We start from the raw sequence: 14,941 nt of genomic DNA on the forward strand, positions 1-14,941 counted from the left end.
AACAAAATACATATTTGTAAATCACAACTTTACAGGAGCACATGCCAATGCCAAGAATGTAAACATTATTCATTATTCACTATAATTTGCCAACAGGCCCAACACTAAAAATAGTTAAGAACTTTACCATTGAAGCTCTATATCGCAAAAACACTAATAGTTATAACTCTATTTTCTACATGAATGCCAAATGGACACAAAAGACATTACTAATTCATTTCTCTCATAGTCTCATCTCTCTCTCTCTCTCTCTCTCTCTCTAAAAGATAATATCAGCTCCCTTTCACCATGAAACAGGAAACCTCTTTCTTTCTTTTTCTTTTTCTTCCTTTTTATTTAATATTTATTTTTGTTGAGTGTAAACACCATTGAAAACAACAGGATGCTTCTCTTAAAAAAAGAAGAACAATGGTATGCAAGAAATTATCTTGAGATCTCCCTTTTCTAAGTATACTCAAATGCTAAGTTTGTTTCTTCATTTTTTTCCCTCACTATATTTGCAAAATTATTAGTACTACGGGAAAGTTGACCATTAGTTAGATTGCATTGTGCAAACCATATATTTCACATGACATAAAAAGTTACTAGCTTATACTATGGCATTAAAATCCCAAATTGGTGTTATTAAGTTCACCATCAAGGTCTTACGTAAATTAGAGAAAACAGACTTAAATTCAAAACTTACAATCCATGTGGTTTTATAATCCATCCAAATAAATGGGTTGTCTTCGATCAAAAAGGAGACACTTCTTGCTGAACAAAAAAAAGGCCAGAAGGACTGCCATCAGGCAGCAGTGCTAACCTCACAGGACTTGCAGCACCTTCTTCAACAGGTAAGATGCCAGTGTTGCGATTTATATCTGTTTTGACAAAGCCAGGGCAGACACAATTGATGCAGAAGCTAGGGTACTTTTTGGCTATAATTCTTGTGTAGGCATTCATGGCTGCTTTTGAGACTGTATAGGCAGAAAGAAAAGTAGGCCAGCCTTTGGCTTCCAGTGAACCTTCTTTGTAATCCTTTAGAAATTCCTCTAATACTTCATCCACTTTCTCTTCTGTAAGGTTTTCATCATCACATAGCACTCTTTTAGCCCATTCATTTGGGATGTTCTGAAACATGACAAGAAATATTTATAAATGTTGTTGACAATAAAAACTAAGGTAAATTCTTTCTTGAAATACAATTACAAATTCAATATGGATATAAGATCTTAATCTCTGATGGAGTGAACAAGATGGGAAAAATAATGTATAATAAGATTCCTAACCATTTTAGAAGAAGACCTGAATCACAATAAATTGTTGGAAAAGTGTTCCATAATCAACTAAGGAAAACAAGCAGGGTCATCCAATGTTTAATGGGAAGGGCATTTTCTGCTGATATTATGGGATACACCTCTCTCTCTCTCTCTCTCTTGTTTCTCAAGGAAATTTGTCCAAGCCAAAGAGTGATAGAAAGTGGGAAAATGTGTCACCTCTGTTATTGTTCTAAAATGAATTCATTAGCAATGATTTGGCTTGGTTGGCTCAGCTTGATCAACTAATGAGAGGAGTTAATTTAAATTTGGTTCGTATTTCACTCATTTTAAGCCAATCTAACCTTCAAATTGAGTCATCTGCTCTATGGCTAACTTGCGTGAGTTTCAAGCCTACCAAACTAGTGTCAAACTCAACCAAGTTTCTTACCAAGGGGCGCGCTGACAATGTATTTCTATAGAAGGATTTTGTTACTTCCATACCTTTAGCTGACCCATGGAGGATGAAACATTAACAATCCGTGGTGAATTTGACAATTGGAGGAGAGGAATGAGTGCTTCAGCCGTTCTTTTAGCTCCATAGTAGTTAGTTTTCAAGCATTCTTCTGCTAATTCATAAGTTTGAATCAGTTTAGGCTGAACAATTCCATCTCCTTCCTGCAGCAGTAAAAAGAACTCAATCCACTTGGTAACTATCACCAAATACTTCCAAGCCCAAGGTAGAATGATACAATCTACTGAACTTTAATATACAAAACAGAACAAAAATACCATAGCTTTAACGTTAATATCCTACCCCTTGATCATAAAAGAGAAGTAACTCTAAATTCAAAAAGCCTAAGTGGCAAACAAATATAATCCTGATTATTGTCCTAAATAGGCATCATGTTAAGCTATAAAACAGAGCACTTATAGATACTAATATTTCCAAGGAACAGTACGGGTATGAAAGATTATTCTCTTTGAACCTCCCCAATGGTCTTTGGCATCGCATGAAAGATATAGTGTGCTTTTACCCAGCACTGAAATTATTGTTAAGCTGTGTTTTGCGTTTTTTTGGGGTCCCATGGCACTGTTCATGAACCACCAAATTCAGCAATATGTAGATTTTTAGGTAAATTTGGATCTCACAGCACTATTCATATCTTTAAAAATTATTTTACTACAATGTTTTCAACAATAAGTTTTTAATTTTCAGCAATAAGCGGTATCCAAATAAACCCATAGAAGTATTCCCTATGTTAGTTCTAATTTCTAAATTAACAATGATCTCAAAGTAAATTACATGAAGAAGTCCAACTATGACGTCAAAAGTGAAAACAAACTGCACAAGACACTTGCAACTGTTGTAAATTAAACTTTTTGCCAAAGGCGCATATATGAATTTCAAGCCCACCTGTATTCTGCTTCAAAGACAAATCATCCATAAAATACTTACCCCACCATCAGAATCGAATTTGACTCCACCAATCCCTGCATTGTTCACCTGCACATAGTTTCAACACTACATGACTAATTTTGTTTACATCGAACAAGAATTGGATTTGAACACAGGGAACATTATTAAATCTGTCAGGTTATCACATCAGTGAATTTCATTAACGGCAAACTTGTCCTCAAATCTTATCCCTTCTGTACTTTATCCACTGAATTAAAATATGATGAATCTCACAAGCTCTATCATATCTAGTAGATATGAGGTAATAGACTATAGTTGATTTTTTCATTATAAGGAATTTAAGTAATTTTGTTTCACAATAACATGGGAAGTTTAAGTTCAAAGAGAATTAATTTCAAGATGAATGATATTCAAATTAAAGAGATAGAAATCTATAAAGAAATTAGCTTAGAATCATACCAAGATATCAAGTTTCCCGAACTGGGTTTTGATGAAATCTGCCAAAGAAGTAATGGAGGCAGGGTCAGCCACATCAAGCTGATGAAAAAGCACATTATCAGAGAGAGCAGAGTCTTTCAGTTTCCCAAGAGCTTCAAGACCCTTCTTCTCATCTCTTCCTGTTAGCACCACTACGAACCCATTCGAAGCCAACTGTCTAACTGTTTCAAATCCAATCCCCTTATTTGCTCCTGTAACAACTGCAAACCTGAAAACAACAACAACATGATCACATGCAAAAAAAGAGAGAGATGGGTGTTATGTTTGTGGTTAGAAGATGTGATGGAAATTTAGTATATAGACTATAGAGACACCATGGAAGGACCTTAGGACTACCTCTTTGTTTCTTCGGCCATTGATGATGTCTGAGGCTGGGACTTGGTATGAGAATGAGACAGTATGAGTAAGTAATGTGTGTCCGTTTGGGACTTGGAGAATATGTTTTGTCGTTACTTTCTTATTTTATAGTATATTTTAATCTTCAGGTCTTCTTTACATTTTTTTTCCCTCCAATTTTTTGTCAAAAAAAGAAAAATTTTTTTTTTGTCTGTAATGTATCTGTATGGAATGGATGGACACAGTATTTCGGGCATTCATTGCATGATAATATCCTGTATATATGGTCGGGCCATAGCCCATATGAAGTAATGTTATGCGATTAGCAATGAGAAAGACATTAAGATTGGAGACAATTTTGTGCATTAATTCATTGTTTGACAATATCCAGTATAAATGGACCATAAGATTTTTTTTCCCCTTTTAAGTAGGCCATATGTATTAACGTAAAGCATTGAGCAATGAGACAAATGTTAAAATTTCAATCCCTAAATGACCGCCAAGTGATAAAGGATATAGGGGTGGAGAGACAACCATGAGATTTGCCTAGAAGCATCCTCCCTTGCAAGAGTGTGTAAGTTTGGGATCATGACTGATGTATGACGAGATTAGTCATGCAAACAACAAAAATTCACAATGATTTTATAATATTTCCAAGTTAGCATGTTATGTCATTAAAAAAAATTAAATTATAAATTGTTTCTTAAAAAAATTTAAATTACAGATTGTAGTGGATCTATATATGAAGTAATACTTCTCAAAAAAAAAAAAAAAAATGAAGTAATAGACTAATTTATGAATGTTGTGAATTTTTATCGTATTCCTAATTTTATTGCAAGGAGACATGATCAATTATTATTATGGGAGCATTTTACCATGTTTTTTTCATTATAAAATTTTGTCAAACTTGAAAATGTTTTCTGTTAACTGTAAAATTCTTTATAAAACATTTTACCAATAAAAAACTTCATAAAATATTTTACAAGAACACACAATGACTCTCCTTCTCAATCTAATGGCTAGGTCACTAGTCCTATGGACTGGGCCAATGGTTTGGTGGTCGATGGTATTTGGGAGGCACTAGTTTTGGTGGTTTGTTCTAGAAAAATTGAATGTCACACCAAACACCTATTTTTTTTTAATTGAATTTATTGGTCAATGGTATTTGGGAGGCACCGGCGAAGTCTTTATTTTTTTTCCTTCTAAAAAATGTATTTATTTGTTTTTTACTTAAAGAAAGTATTTATTTATTTATTTTAAGGTATTCTTAAGATTTTTCTACTCAAATTAAAGCTATTATATATTGTACTATATCGATTAGTATCATTTTAAAAATTTATCAATTCCTATAAAAATAATTATCAATTACTCGGTAATTAAATTTTCTAAAGTCCTTTTTTATTTAGAATTAAATTTCCTTAAGTCCTTAAATTGCTTATATGTTATAGAATGAAAATCATTAAATTTAGAAGACAAATTCAGATATTATCAATGATTAAGCTGCTGAATCAGCATGAATTACACTCTCAATGTCTGGTGGAAATTAATTTGTCCATCTAGATTGTTAAACTAGAAGAGAATTTCTTTGCCTTGCAAATATATGAGCTACAACATCAAACATGGGATGGAAGTACTTATTGTAAATTAGTAACCACTTGAGTGAGCATGCAAGAGACTTTGCATCCTGAATAATATGACCAGACCATACTGGGAAAATGATTGTTCTTCACCGGAAGAGCCTTGATAATCTACTTTGAGTCTCCTTCCAACACAGCCTTTATCCACACCAATCTCTATAATTAAAGTGCGTGTCCAGCCACACCAGCGCTTCAACTTCCTCTCCAATGTGTGGGAGTGTAATTTTTTAGCCATGGTAGCATTTACCAAACCCTTGTCAATTCCTATTACAACACCCAAGCCTACTCTTCCTTCTTCCTTGAATAGAGCTCCATCGAAATTGATTTTGAAATATCCCTTATTTGGTGGTTTCTAACAAGCACGAATAGTACTGAGAGACGAAACAGGGTGGTGCATCCGATGAGAATGAAACTTACGAAGGTTCTCTTATGCTATCAGAGCCACTTGCTCTAATGGACTCAGTATTTGGCGCAAACGTGCTTGGTTCCTTGTTTGCCATAATGCTCAAATTATAGTCGCAAACAACTCTAGGTTTCAATTTTCTAGTAGTACTCTTCACACATATAGATTTTCCAAAATCGTATACAATTATGTACATTTAACGTACACAAATTTTCAAAGAATGTGCATAATTATATAAATTCAATGTACATATTTTCCAAACAATGTACATGATTCTATACTTTCTTTGAAGCATTATTTATTTTCCAAAAAATAATTAAACCCTACATTTTCTCTTAGAAACATGATAATAACTTCTCTTGCATTTAGTTACTCTTGTGAATATATTTGACACTTTTTTTTTTCTCTTGAAATAAGGGAATTCAAAGATAAGCCTAGGACACAAAATTTGACCAATCTTTTTTTTATAGTTGATATTATCCGAGTGATTGGTGCAAAATTTTACTTTGGCTTTTGTTTTGGTAAGCATAGGACACAAATTTTGACGACATTTTTATAGTTGATATTGTCTTACTGATTGGTGCATAGCAACATAGATGAGGTTTAAAAGTTCAACTTTCAGCATTAATCAAAACAGATGGCGACAAACCCGACTTAAAGTTGGCTAACAATAAGCACATCTTTTTTTTTTCATCACCATCTCCTTTGTCTACTTTCTATTTTGCTTGAAATAAAGCTAAAAATTGAAAACAAGTATTTACTAAATATATTAAATGCTTAATTGGTTGGTTTTTTATAATATCTTCCAAAATTATACAAAGATAACATATGCAAAATACTAAATTAGAATATAATAAAAGAGATGTGGTTTTTAATTGCTAATGTGGCACTGTTATTTTAAGGATTTTATTAATGAAATAGCATACTACCAACCATTTAATTCAAAATGAAGGGTCAAGATGATGCGGTAGAGTACCCTTGAAAAACTAAAAGATTTGATCATGAAAGTGTGTTATATTAGACAAGGAAAAAATAAATAAGTGGGTTTCCAACGGGCCAAAGCCCAACAGTCACTATGCATATTAAATGTTCAACGAGCAAAAAGAGGCCTAAAAGTGTGTTATATTAGCCAATTAAAAAATAGATTAGTACGTTTCCAATGGGCCAAAGTTCAACGGTCACTATGCACTTTAAATGTGCTAATCCAAATAGTCAACGAACACTAACCGAATGAAAAAGAGAGAAAAATTAAGGCCCAAAACAAAACTTGTTGGATCTTACACACATGCATTGTGACAAGTCATTCCCTCATATGAGTTATATGTATAAGCCCTAAGCCCACCATTTCAAGAAATTAAAAAACATGGGCAATTACTTATAAACACATAAGTGAACTCACTCCTAACCAATTTGGAACAAGCAACAAAAGAGCAAAAGTGTTTGAATCACACTTATCCACACCAACAAACAAAAGATTCTTAAAAGTTTCGTTACAAAATGCATATAATTGACATTACATACCCCAAGTGAAAAAACATATTCTTTGCATACATTTTATTACATCCACGTTAGACATTGGCTTTCAAATAGCCTATCAAATAGAGATTCAAAGCATAGAAAGTAAACAATTCCAGGGAAAGTACAAATTTATTAGTATTTATATCTTTGAGAAGTGGTAGAAATGAAAATTCTTAATCAAAAGTTGTCACTTCATTCCGAAAAAAGAAGAGGCCAGAAGGACCATCGTTGGGCAGGAGCGCTAACTTTACAACACTTTCAACACCTTCATCAGTTGTCAAGTAGCCATTGTTGTAGTTTATATCTGTCTTGACATAGCCAGGGCAGACGCAATTGACTCGGAAAGATGGGAACTTTTTGGCCACAATCCTTGTGTAGGCATTCATAGCTGCTTTTGAAATTATACAGGCAGACGAATATCTAGGCCAGCCTTTGGTTTCCAAGGAACCCTCTTTAAAATCTTTCAGATATTCATTCAATACCTCATCAACTCTTTCTTCTGTAAGGCTTTCAGCATTACCTAACACTTCTTTAGCCCATTCATTTGGTATATGCTGAAACAGCAGAAAAAGAAAACTCACTTTAATTTTTGATTAATGGGAAAATGAATTACAGTTTAATTTGAAAGAAGAAGAAGAAGAAGAAGAAGAAGAAGAAGAAAAGAGACTCTACACCTCTTTTAGAAAGTAAATAAGAGGAGTGCTTCTTATAGTCCCATCAATTTGTAAGAAAGAAAGATAGTAACCTCCTTAAAAAACAGTAATAGTGATTAATTAGCAACAAAGAAACAGAGTGGCAGCCATTGGGTTCCAGAGTGGCAGCCATTTGAGTTTGATGGCAGAATGTGTGCGTGTGTTGAGAGAGAGAGAGAGAGAGAATGGCGTTTATTTCGACTTTTTAACTGTTGGGATGGAAATGTGTTTTGGAAGCACAACGAAGATAACCTCAAGAGGGCAAAGTTCTACTTTTTAGATCGTGAAATGAAACTACCTCAAACCACAAATGGCATAAGTACATAAGTATCTAGTCCATTAAAAAAAAAAAGTACATAACACTTAGATGGGAATCAAATTGGTGAAGTTTCAAGTGGCACTGAAACAAATAATGATACATGGATCTATTTCTTAAGCCAGTTCTAAGTTGAACCATCTACTTTTGATTGGGATTTAGTGTTGACTCGTTCCAGGACATTTGCTTGTAACAAATTTCAAAACCAAATCAAAACTTGTATAAAAATTAATTCTAAGTTCTAATAAGGGTTCCAGAAATTTTATCTGCATTTTTATACCTTTATGCGTCCCATGGAAGAGGAAACATTAACAATCCTTGGTGAATTGGACAACTGGAGGATTGGAAGAAGTGCTTCAATCATTCCTTTGGCGCCATAGTAGTTTGTTTTCAGGCACTCTTCAGCTAACTCATAATTGTCGGTCACTATTTTACTCTAATCCACATTGGCACCTTCCTGCATCAATGAGAAGAAAATTCATTCTCTTCCAAGCCAATTGTACAAAGAAAATGGTAGGCAGAGACAGGTTGCTTAACAACAGTACTTAGCTTCCCAACCCCAGTCTGAAGATTCAAACACACTATACTTATGGAAAAAGCATCCGTAATTTTGTGGCCAAACATTGCAAGATTTCATAGGGAGTGCAACAAGGAATTCGAAAAAGCTAATTAGCTACCAGACACAATACACTAACTTTGACTAAAGCCACTTTAGTCAAAGTTAATAGATGCTAGTGTGGTTCTATATGGGTTTTCTTTCTAGAACATGACCAATATCATAAAAAAGTCATACCTAATGCACAAAATCCCTTTTTCTAGAGTCTGAGAGAGGTGATTGGTAGATAACCTTAGTCCTAATTTTTATTGGAGAGATTGATTTCTAGACTTGAACCTGCAACCTAATAGGTTATTTACTTTAATTCTGCAAGAGGGCTTTGGCTGAATAATAATGATTTGGCTTAAGATTCCTTCTTACTTTGTTAAGTTTGTTAGGAATTAACTACAATGATCAACGAGAGTTATAACAAGATAATGTCTAATCTCCTGAAGTTACAGTTAAGTCACTCTTTCTCAAAGTTACATCCAAGTCCACTCACCCTTTTCTTATTTTTTGGCAATGAAAAAATATCATACTTTCATAACTTACCTTACCAAGACCTGAAGCGGCTAAAGCATCTCCATCTAATATAGTTCCAAAGATCCCGGCATTGTTGACCTGCTTAGAATTTTAAGATTTGTCATCATTTATTTTATTTTGTGAATTAAACCAAAAACAGGATCATGAACAAGATGACCTGAAGCAAGTATTATTGAGAGTCTCTATTATATTGATAATTGACCAATCACATCAAATTTTAAGATTTGTACATAAGATGGGATTATAACAAGAGCAATTTACAACAAAGCTTTAGTTCTTTTTGAAAATTCATCGATGGAGTTGATGTGCAGATTTTTATGCAATTTAAAGCAAGGTCGTGCTTCCTGTTTAGTCTCTACAGTCTACACTTTTATCATATTAAAATTTCCAATATTTTCTGCCCCTCTTTCCTCTTCTCTGTCATGCATTTCCAAAATTTCCAATGTTTGGATAGAACTTATTTTGCTCAAACTGAAAACTGAAAACTGAAAATACTGTAGCAAAATAATTTTTAAATGTGTGAATAGTATCGTGGGATCCATTTTTAATGAAAAAGTTGCTGAAAAGTGAAGTTTGTGGATCCGTGAACAGTAAATAGGACCCACTGGTGTGTATTCCACGGTTTATGAGAGTTGTGAACAGTACCTGAGTTTGATGAAAAGTGTATAGTGAATAGGTTGAAAAGTCAAAAACAACGGCAGAAAAAAAAAAAAAAAAAAAAAAAAGACACAAAAACGCAAACGCAAACGCAGAAGTTGAATCCAAACTCTGCCAGAATACTTAAATTTCATGTTTTTGTATATTAAAACTATGCATGAAAGACAAAACTTTATAGATTAAATAGTAAATAACATCCAATTGAATCAAAATATAGCATGCATGCTAATAACATACATAAAAAATAATAATAAGAAGAAGAAGAATCTCGGTTTCCAAACAGTAATTCAAATGGCTAGTTAAAACACCAGAAACATTTCAAAAGTACCAATATATCGAGCTTCCCATATTTGGTTTTAATGAAATCTGCAAAGGAAGCTATACTAGCAGGATCCGCCACATCAAGCTGATGAAATACAACGTGGTCAGACAGCCCAAACTCTCTCAGCTTTTCAACAGCTTCAAGGCCTTTTTTCTCATCTCTAGCAGTTAGCACCACCACGATCCCATTTGAGGCCAACTTCCTGCATATTTCGAAGCCAATCCCCTTATTGGCCCCTGTAACAACTGCATACCTGAGAAAAAAAGAAAAAGAAAAGTATAAATAAAACACTGTGTCATTGCACTATTGCGAAAACACCATGAAAGAAGAAGCAAAGTACTTCTTTGTAGCTTCTACCATTGATGACGAAACTTGGGACACTTTTGCAATGGTGAAAGCTATGCTTAATTCTTCTATATATATATATATATTTTTTTTTTTTTGAGTGTCATTGCACTATTGCGAAAACACCATGAAAGAAGAAGCAAAGTACTTCTTTGTAGCTTCTACCATTGATGACGAAACTTGGGACACTTTTGCAATGGTGAAAGCTATGCTTAATTCTTCAATATATATATATATTTTTTTTGAGAAATAATTCTTCTATATATAAAAAGCGTGACTGTGTAAAACTACAGTAGTAACTACACTACTTTTTGGTTTGGTCAAGATATACCGTTTAGTGGGAGTCTTTTTTTCGGTAATATCCCCGGGTCCTTTTTTTTTTTTTTTTAATTAATTAATTTATTTATATATATATATATATATATATATACATATGAGACCCGTTTATATTAATAAATTGTTACAATATTTTCATAATTTTTGAAATTTTAATTCTTTATAGGTGAAAATAAAATATACCAACTACACCTAAAAGAAAAGATATTGTGAAAAAAAAAAAATTGTTATATCCACAACATTTTCCACAAATACAATAATAGCTACATTTTTTTTTTATTTATTCAATACATACAGTTCATCAGCCTTCTTTTTCCTTTTTTTTTTTTTTTTGGTAATACCGCCAGGTCAACTTTTTTTTTTTCTAATATTTTTTTTATTTACATATGAGACCCTGTTTATATATATATATATATATATATATTTATTAATACGTCAAAATATTTTTATAATTGTTAAAATTTTAATTTCTTATAGATCAAAATAAAATATCATATTGAAACCAACCACAACTATAAATAAAGATCTTGTGAAAAAAGAAAAAGAAAATTAAACTTACCGAGGAAAAGAGAAGAAGAAAATTAAAAGAACGAATATGAAAACCACTTTTCTTTTGTATAATAATTTAATAGGGTGCTTCTTCATTTATTGTCGTCATTGATTACACCTAGTGCTAGTAATCCTAAAAATTTGACTACGGTTCAAATGCTAGCTGCAAGGTGGCTATGAGGACATGTCTAGTAATATTTTAGTTGTCTTCACCTCTATTCTCTCTTACATTTATTTTGATTTTTTGTTACGCTTTTCTTTGGTTTTTGTTGTGTTTCTGTTGAATTGTCTTTCATATGACCATATCCAATAGTCAATATGCTAGAAGGAATAAAAAATGACTGGTAGCTTGGAATACAAGGCATTGTACCTTTGGCTTCTCAACTTGGAATGCATCACATATTTTTGGGATCATGATCTTCTAGATATAAGTTCTTTTCAACGTATTTATTCCGGGATCAGACAAATAGTTGATTTTTTTTTCCAATTGTGCTGGTCTGAAAAATCAGTGTGATAGTGTGATACAATGATGAGTGTGGCTGTGCAAGTTTGACAATTCAAAAGAAGAAAGTGTTCAAGGAGTTTCCTTGATAATAATTTCTGCGATAGCTAAATCTAGAATTAAAGAATTTTGACTTTTTTTTTATAAGACTAAGGGAGTCTAACTAAAAGATCACAGTAAATAGAATTGAATTACTTACGCCCCAAATGAAAACAACAAAATTGTTGGAGGTGGCTCATATTTGTTAATCGGCCACAGAGTTGGGAGCCCTATGGGTGTTGTAAAAGAGTGGAGTGGCTTGAGTGGAGTGGAGCACAGCAGGCAAAACAGAACAAAGAGAAGTTATAATGGATGAGATCTTAAAAAAAAAAAAATACTAGTACATATTTAGCAATTTAGCGAACTCAAAAACCAACACCCTTCATTTCCAAGCAAACACGTACTATTTATTTGTCAAAACTCATACGGAGGCCTTCTAAGTTCTTTGAAATCTACCATGTTGTCTATACTTAAATGATTTGTGAATGGCCTCTTATCACCTAAGTTGAGATGAATTACACTGGTTGCCCTTATATATGAACTTGGTGCTCATCATCTTTTACGGTAACAAAGATATCAAAACGCTATCCTTGCACTGATACCATATGTTGTGCAACATCTATGAATTATGCTAAGGACACAACTTTTGGCACAATTTTGTGTCACAATTCGCCACATGGCAAGTTGTGATTGGTAAGAGTGTGCCCATTAACATACTCTTACCAATTACAACTCATCATGTGGCGAGTTATGGCACAAAGTTGTGCCAAAAATTGTGTCCCTAGCATAATTCAAAATCTATACACACCGAAACACTTCATATATATACTAGTTTCGGCTACATGTGCAAGGCACGTGCTAGCCAGTATGTTAAATAGTGATATAAGATCAAGTGTAGAACCTACCATAGCTTTCACACCCATAATATAAATCCCACATCTACAATAAATTCCAATTGAAGAAGACACATATATTATATTTCATGAAATAATGAAAAAAATATTATTATATGTCATAAAAATTGATCTTTTTCTTCACTTCTTATACTTCTAATTCTGTTTCTGGTCCACATTTCTTACTCTTCCAAAGGTTTAGGAATATTATTATATGTCATAAAAATTGATTTTTTTCTTCACTTTTTATACTTCTAATTCTGTTTCTGGTCCACACTTCTTACTCTTCCAAAGGTTTAGGCTCTCAAGTATCCGTTGTCTTAAGTCATAAAACCTTCATAAGTTGACATCGCCATATCACACAAGGTGACCACCTATTTAGGAATGAATGTTGTTTACTGCACCATACATACAATACAAACTAACAAACAAAATTCTTTTATGTAACATAGGAAAGAACAAAATCAAGTAATCAGTTGTATCTACTATCTAGCAAGACAAATTGCTAAAATAGAATCAGATCAATGTTAGTGTATAGCAAAATTTTTGAAAAGTAATGTAATAACATCTATTCGCAAATCTATATATTACTAAAAGTTGAAGCGTAGCGTTTAATGCTGCTGCTCTCACGTCTCACGTTACGCCACATCAGCTGCCACGTCATTCTTTTTTTTCTTTTCTTTTTTAAAATATAATTTGTCTTTCAATTTTAAAATTGTTTTTACAATTTTCAGCCCTATAAATACAGCCCACTACTTATTTATTTACTTCCACTATCACCTTATAATAAATTCAGCCCACTACTTATTTATTTATTTCCACTATCACCCTATAATAAATCTGTATAATTAATCCAGCCCACCTCTTATTTATTTAGTTCCACTATCAAGCCCAACCCAAAGCCTTTTCAGTTCAATTTTAAGGTTTTGTGTGAGCATTTTAAGCTTAAAGGGAAAAAAAAAAAAACACAAAAAACACAAAAAAAAAAAAAAAAAAAACGTTGAAGCCTTTCAAGCTTTCGGGGTTTTTTTTTTTTTTTTTTTTTTAATTTTCTTATAATTGTTTTTAACATCTATTTTTTTAATATTTAAACTTCTCCAACCTTTCTCTTTTCCTTACCATTTCATCGCTCCACTACTTCTTCAATCTTTCTCCCTCCCTTACCTTTTCATCTTCCCACTACCCTCTACATTAATATCATTATTCCTCTTTCCCTTCATCTTCCTTTATTTTTGTCTCTTCTTATTCACACCCTCTTACTATAAATTTGTCATTATCTCTTCTATTCTATGCATAGTTTTCCCTCACAAAAAAAAAAGGTTCCCTCTCTCTCTCTCTAAATTTTTTGATGGATTTTTATTTTTATTTTTCTTGCATCTCTACTTTAGGTTGATAATTTTTTATATTCTTTAAAACTCTATTTTAGGTTAATGCGATTTAGTTTTGTTTTTTAAATTGTGACTTAGTTTTGTTTTTTAAATTGTTGTTGTTGTTGGTTTCTCTCTCTCTCTCTCTCTCTGATTGTTAAATGTTATCCTATTGCACTCTAAAGAATTAAATATAGCATATAAAAATATAATATTATTCTATTACATAGCATGATTTGGATAATTTGGTATTTATTTTGTTACGTAGCATGATTTTTTATAGTGCTCAATTTAGATGTTAAACTATGAGACTTTACTAATTTTTGTTTATTTTCTAATCCTTTGTGGTGAACAAAGTACTCTTAATAGTTGTATTAGAAGTACTCTATAATGCCATTTATTTAAAGAAAAACAAATGTTAGCCAAACAAAAATAATCGGATAGGTGATAAATTTTAACTTTTGCAATTTTATTTTTATTATTATTATTTTATAACAATGCATGTATAGAAATTTAATTCTTAGATTTTGGTAATAATTGTTTATTTGATAATATGTTTTGGGCGGCCAAAATTATAATTTCTACAAAGAAAATAACCTTAATAGATTATCAAAAACAAAATTTTATCCTTATATTGGTTCAATTAATCATTGTTAAGTTTTATTAATTTTTTTTAAGTTTACGTTTTTTTGGTGTTTTGGATTGTTCCTATATTACATTTATGATTGTTCCTATAAT

General features: G+C 32.3%; 1 protein-coding gene and 1 pseudogene across 2 annotated transcripts; both read right to left on the reverse strand.

Moving 5' to 3' along the window:
• Nucleotides 1-532: 532 nt before the first annotated feature.
• Nucleotides 533-3,601, reverse strand: LOC115958626 ((+)-neomenthol dehydrogenase-like). Of its 2 annotated transcripts, XM_031077053.1 has the most exons (5): nucleotides 3,490-3,601; nucleotides 3,115-3,361; nucleotides 2,695-2,742; nucleotides 1,740-1,913; nucleotides 533-1,110 (listed from the first exon to the last, which is right to left on the reverse strand). In XM_031077053.1, exons 1-5 carry the CDS (start codon nucleotides 3,507-3,509, stop codon nucleotides 733-735), a joined length of 867 nt encoding a protein of 288 aa, XP_030932913.1. In that variant the 5' UTR covers nucleotides 3,510-3,601; the 3' UTR covers nucleotides 533-732. The 2 variants fall into 2 exon arrangements, with proteins under 2 accessions (XP_030932913.1, XP_030932914.1); XM_031077054.1 differs by lacking the exon at nucleotides 2,695-2,742.
• A 3,511-nt stretch (nucleotides 3,602-7,112) lies between these two features.
• On the reverse strand, nucleotides 7,113-10,563 carry LOC115958623 (annotated as a pseudogene).
• Between the last annotated feature and the right edge of the window lie 4,378 nt (nucleotides 10,564-14,941).

The sequence above is a fragment of the Quercus lobata genome, chromosome 8 (assembly GCF_001633185.2).
Source record: "Quercus lobata isolate SW786 chromosome 8, ValleyOak3.0 Primary Assembly, whole genome shotgun sequence".
Classification (NCBI taxonomy): Eukaryota; Viridiplantae; Streptophyta; class Magnoliopsida; order Fagales; family Fagaceae; genus Quercus; species Quercus lobata.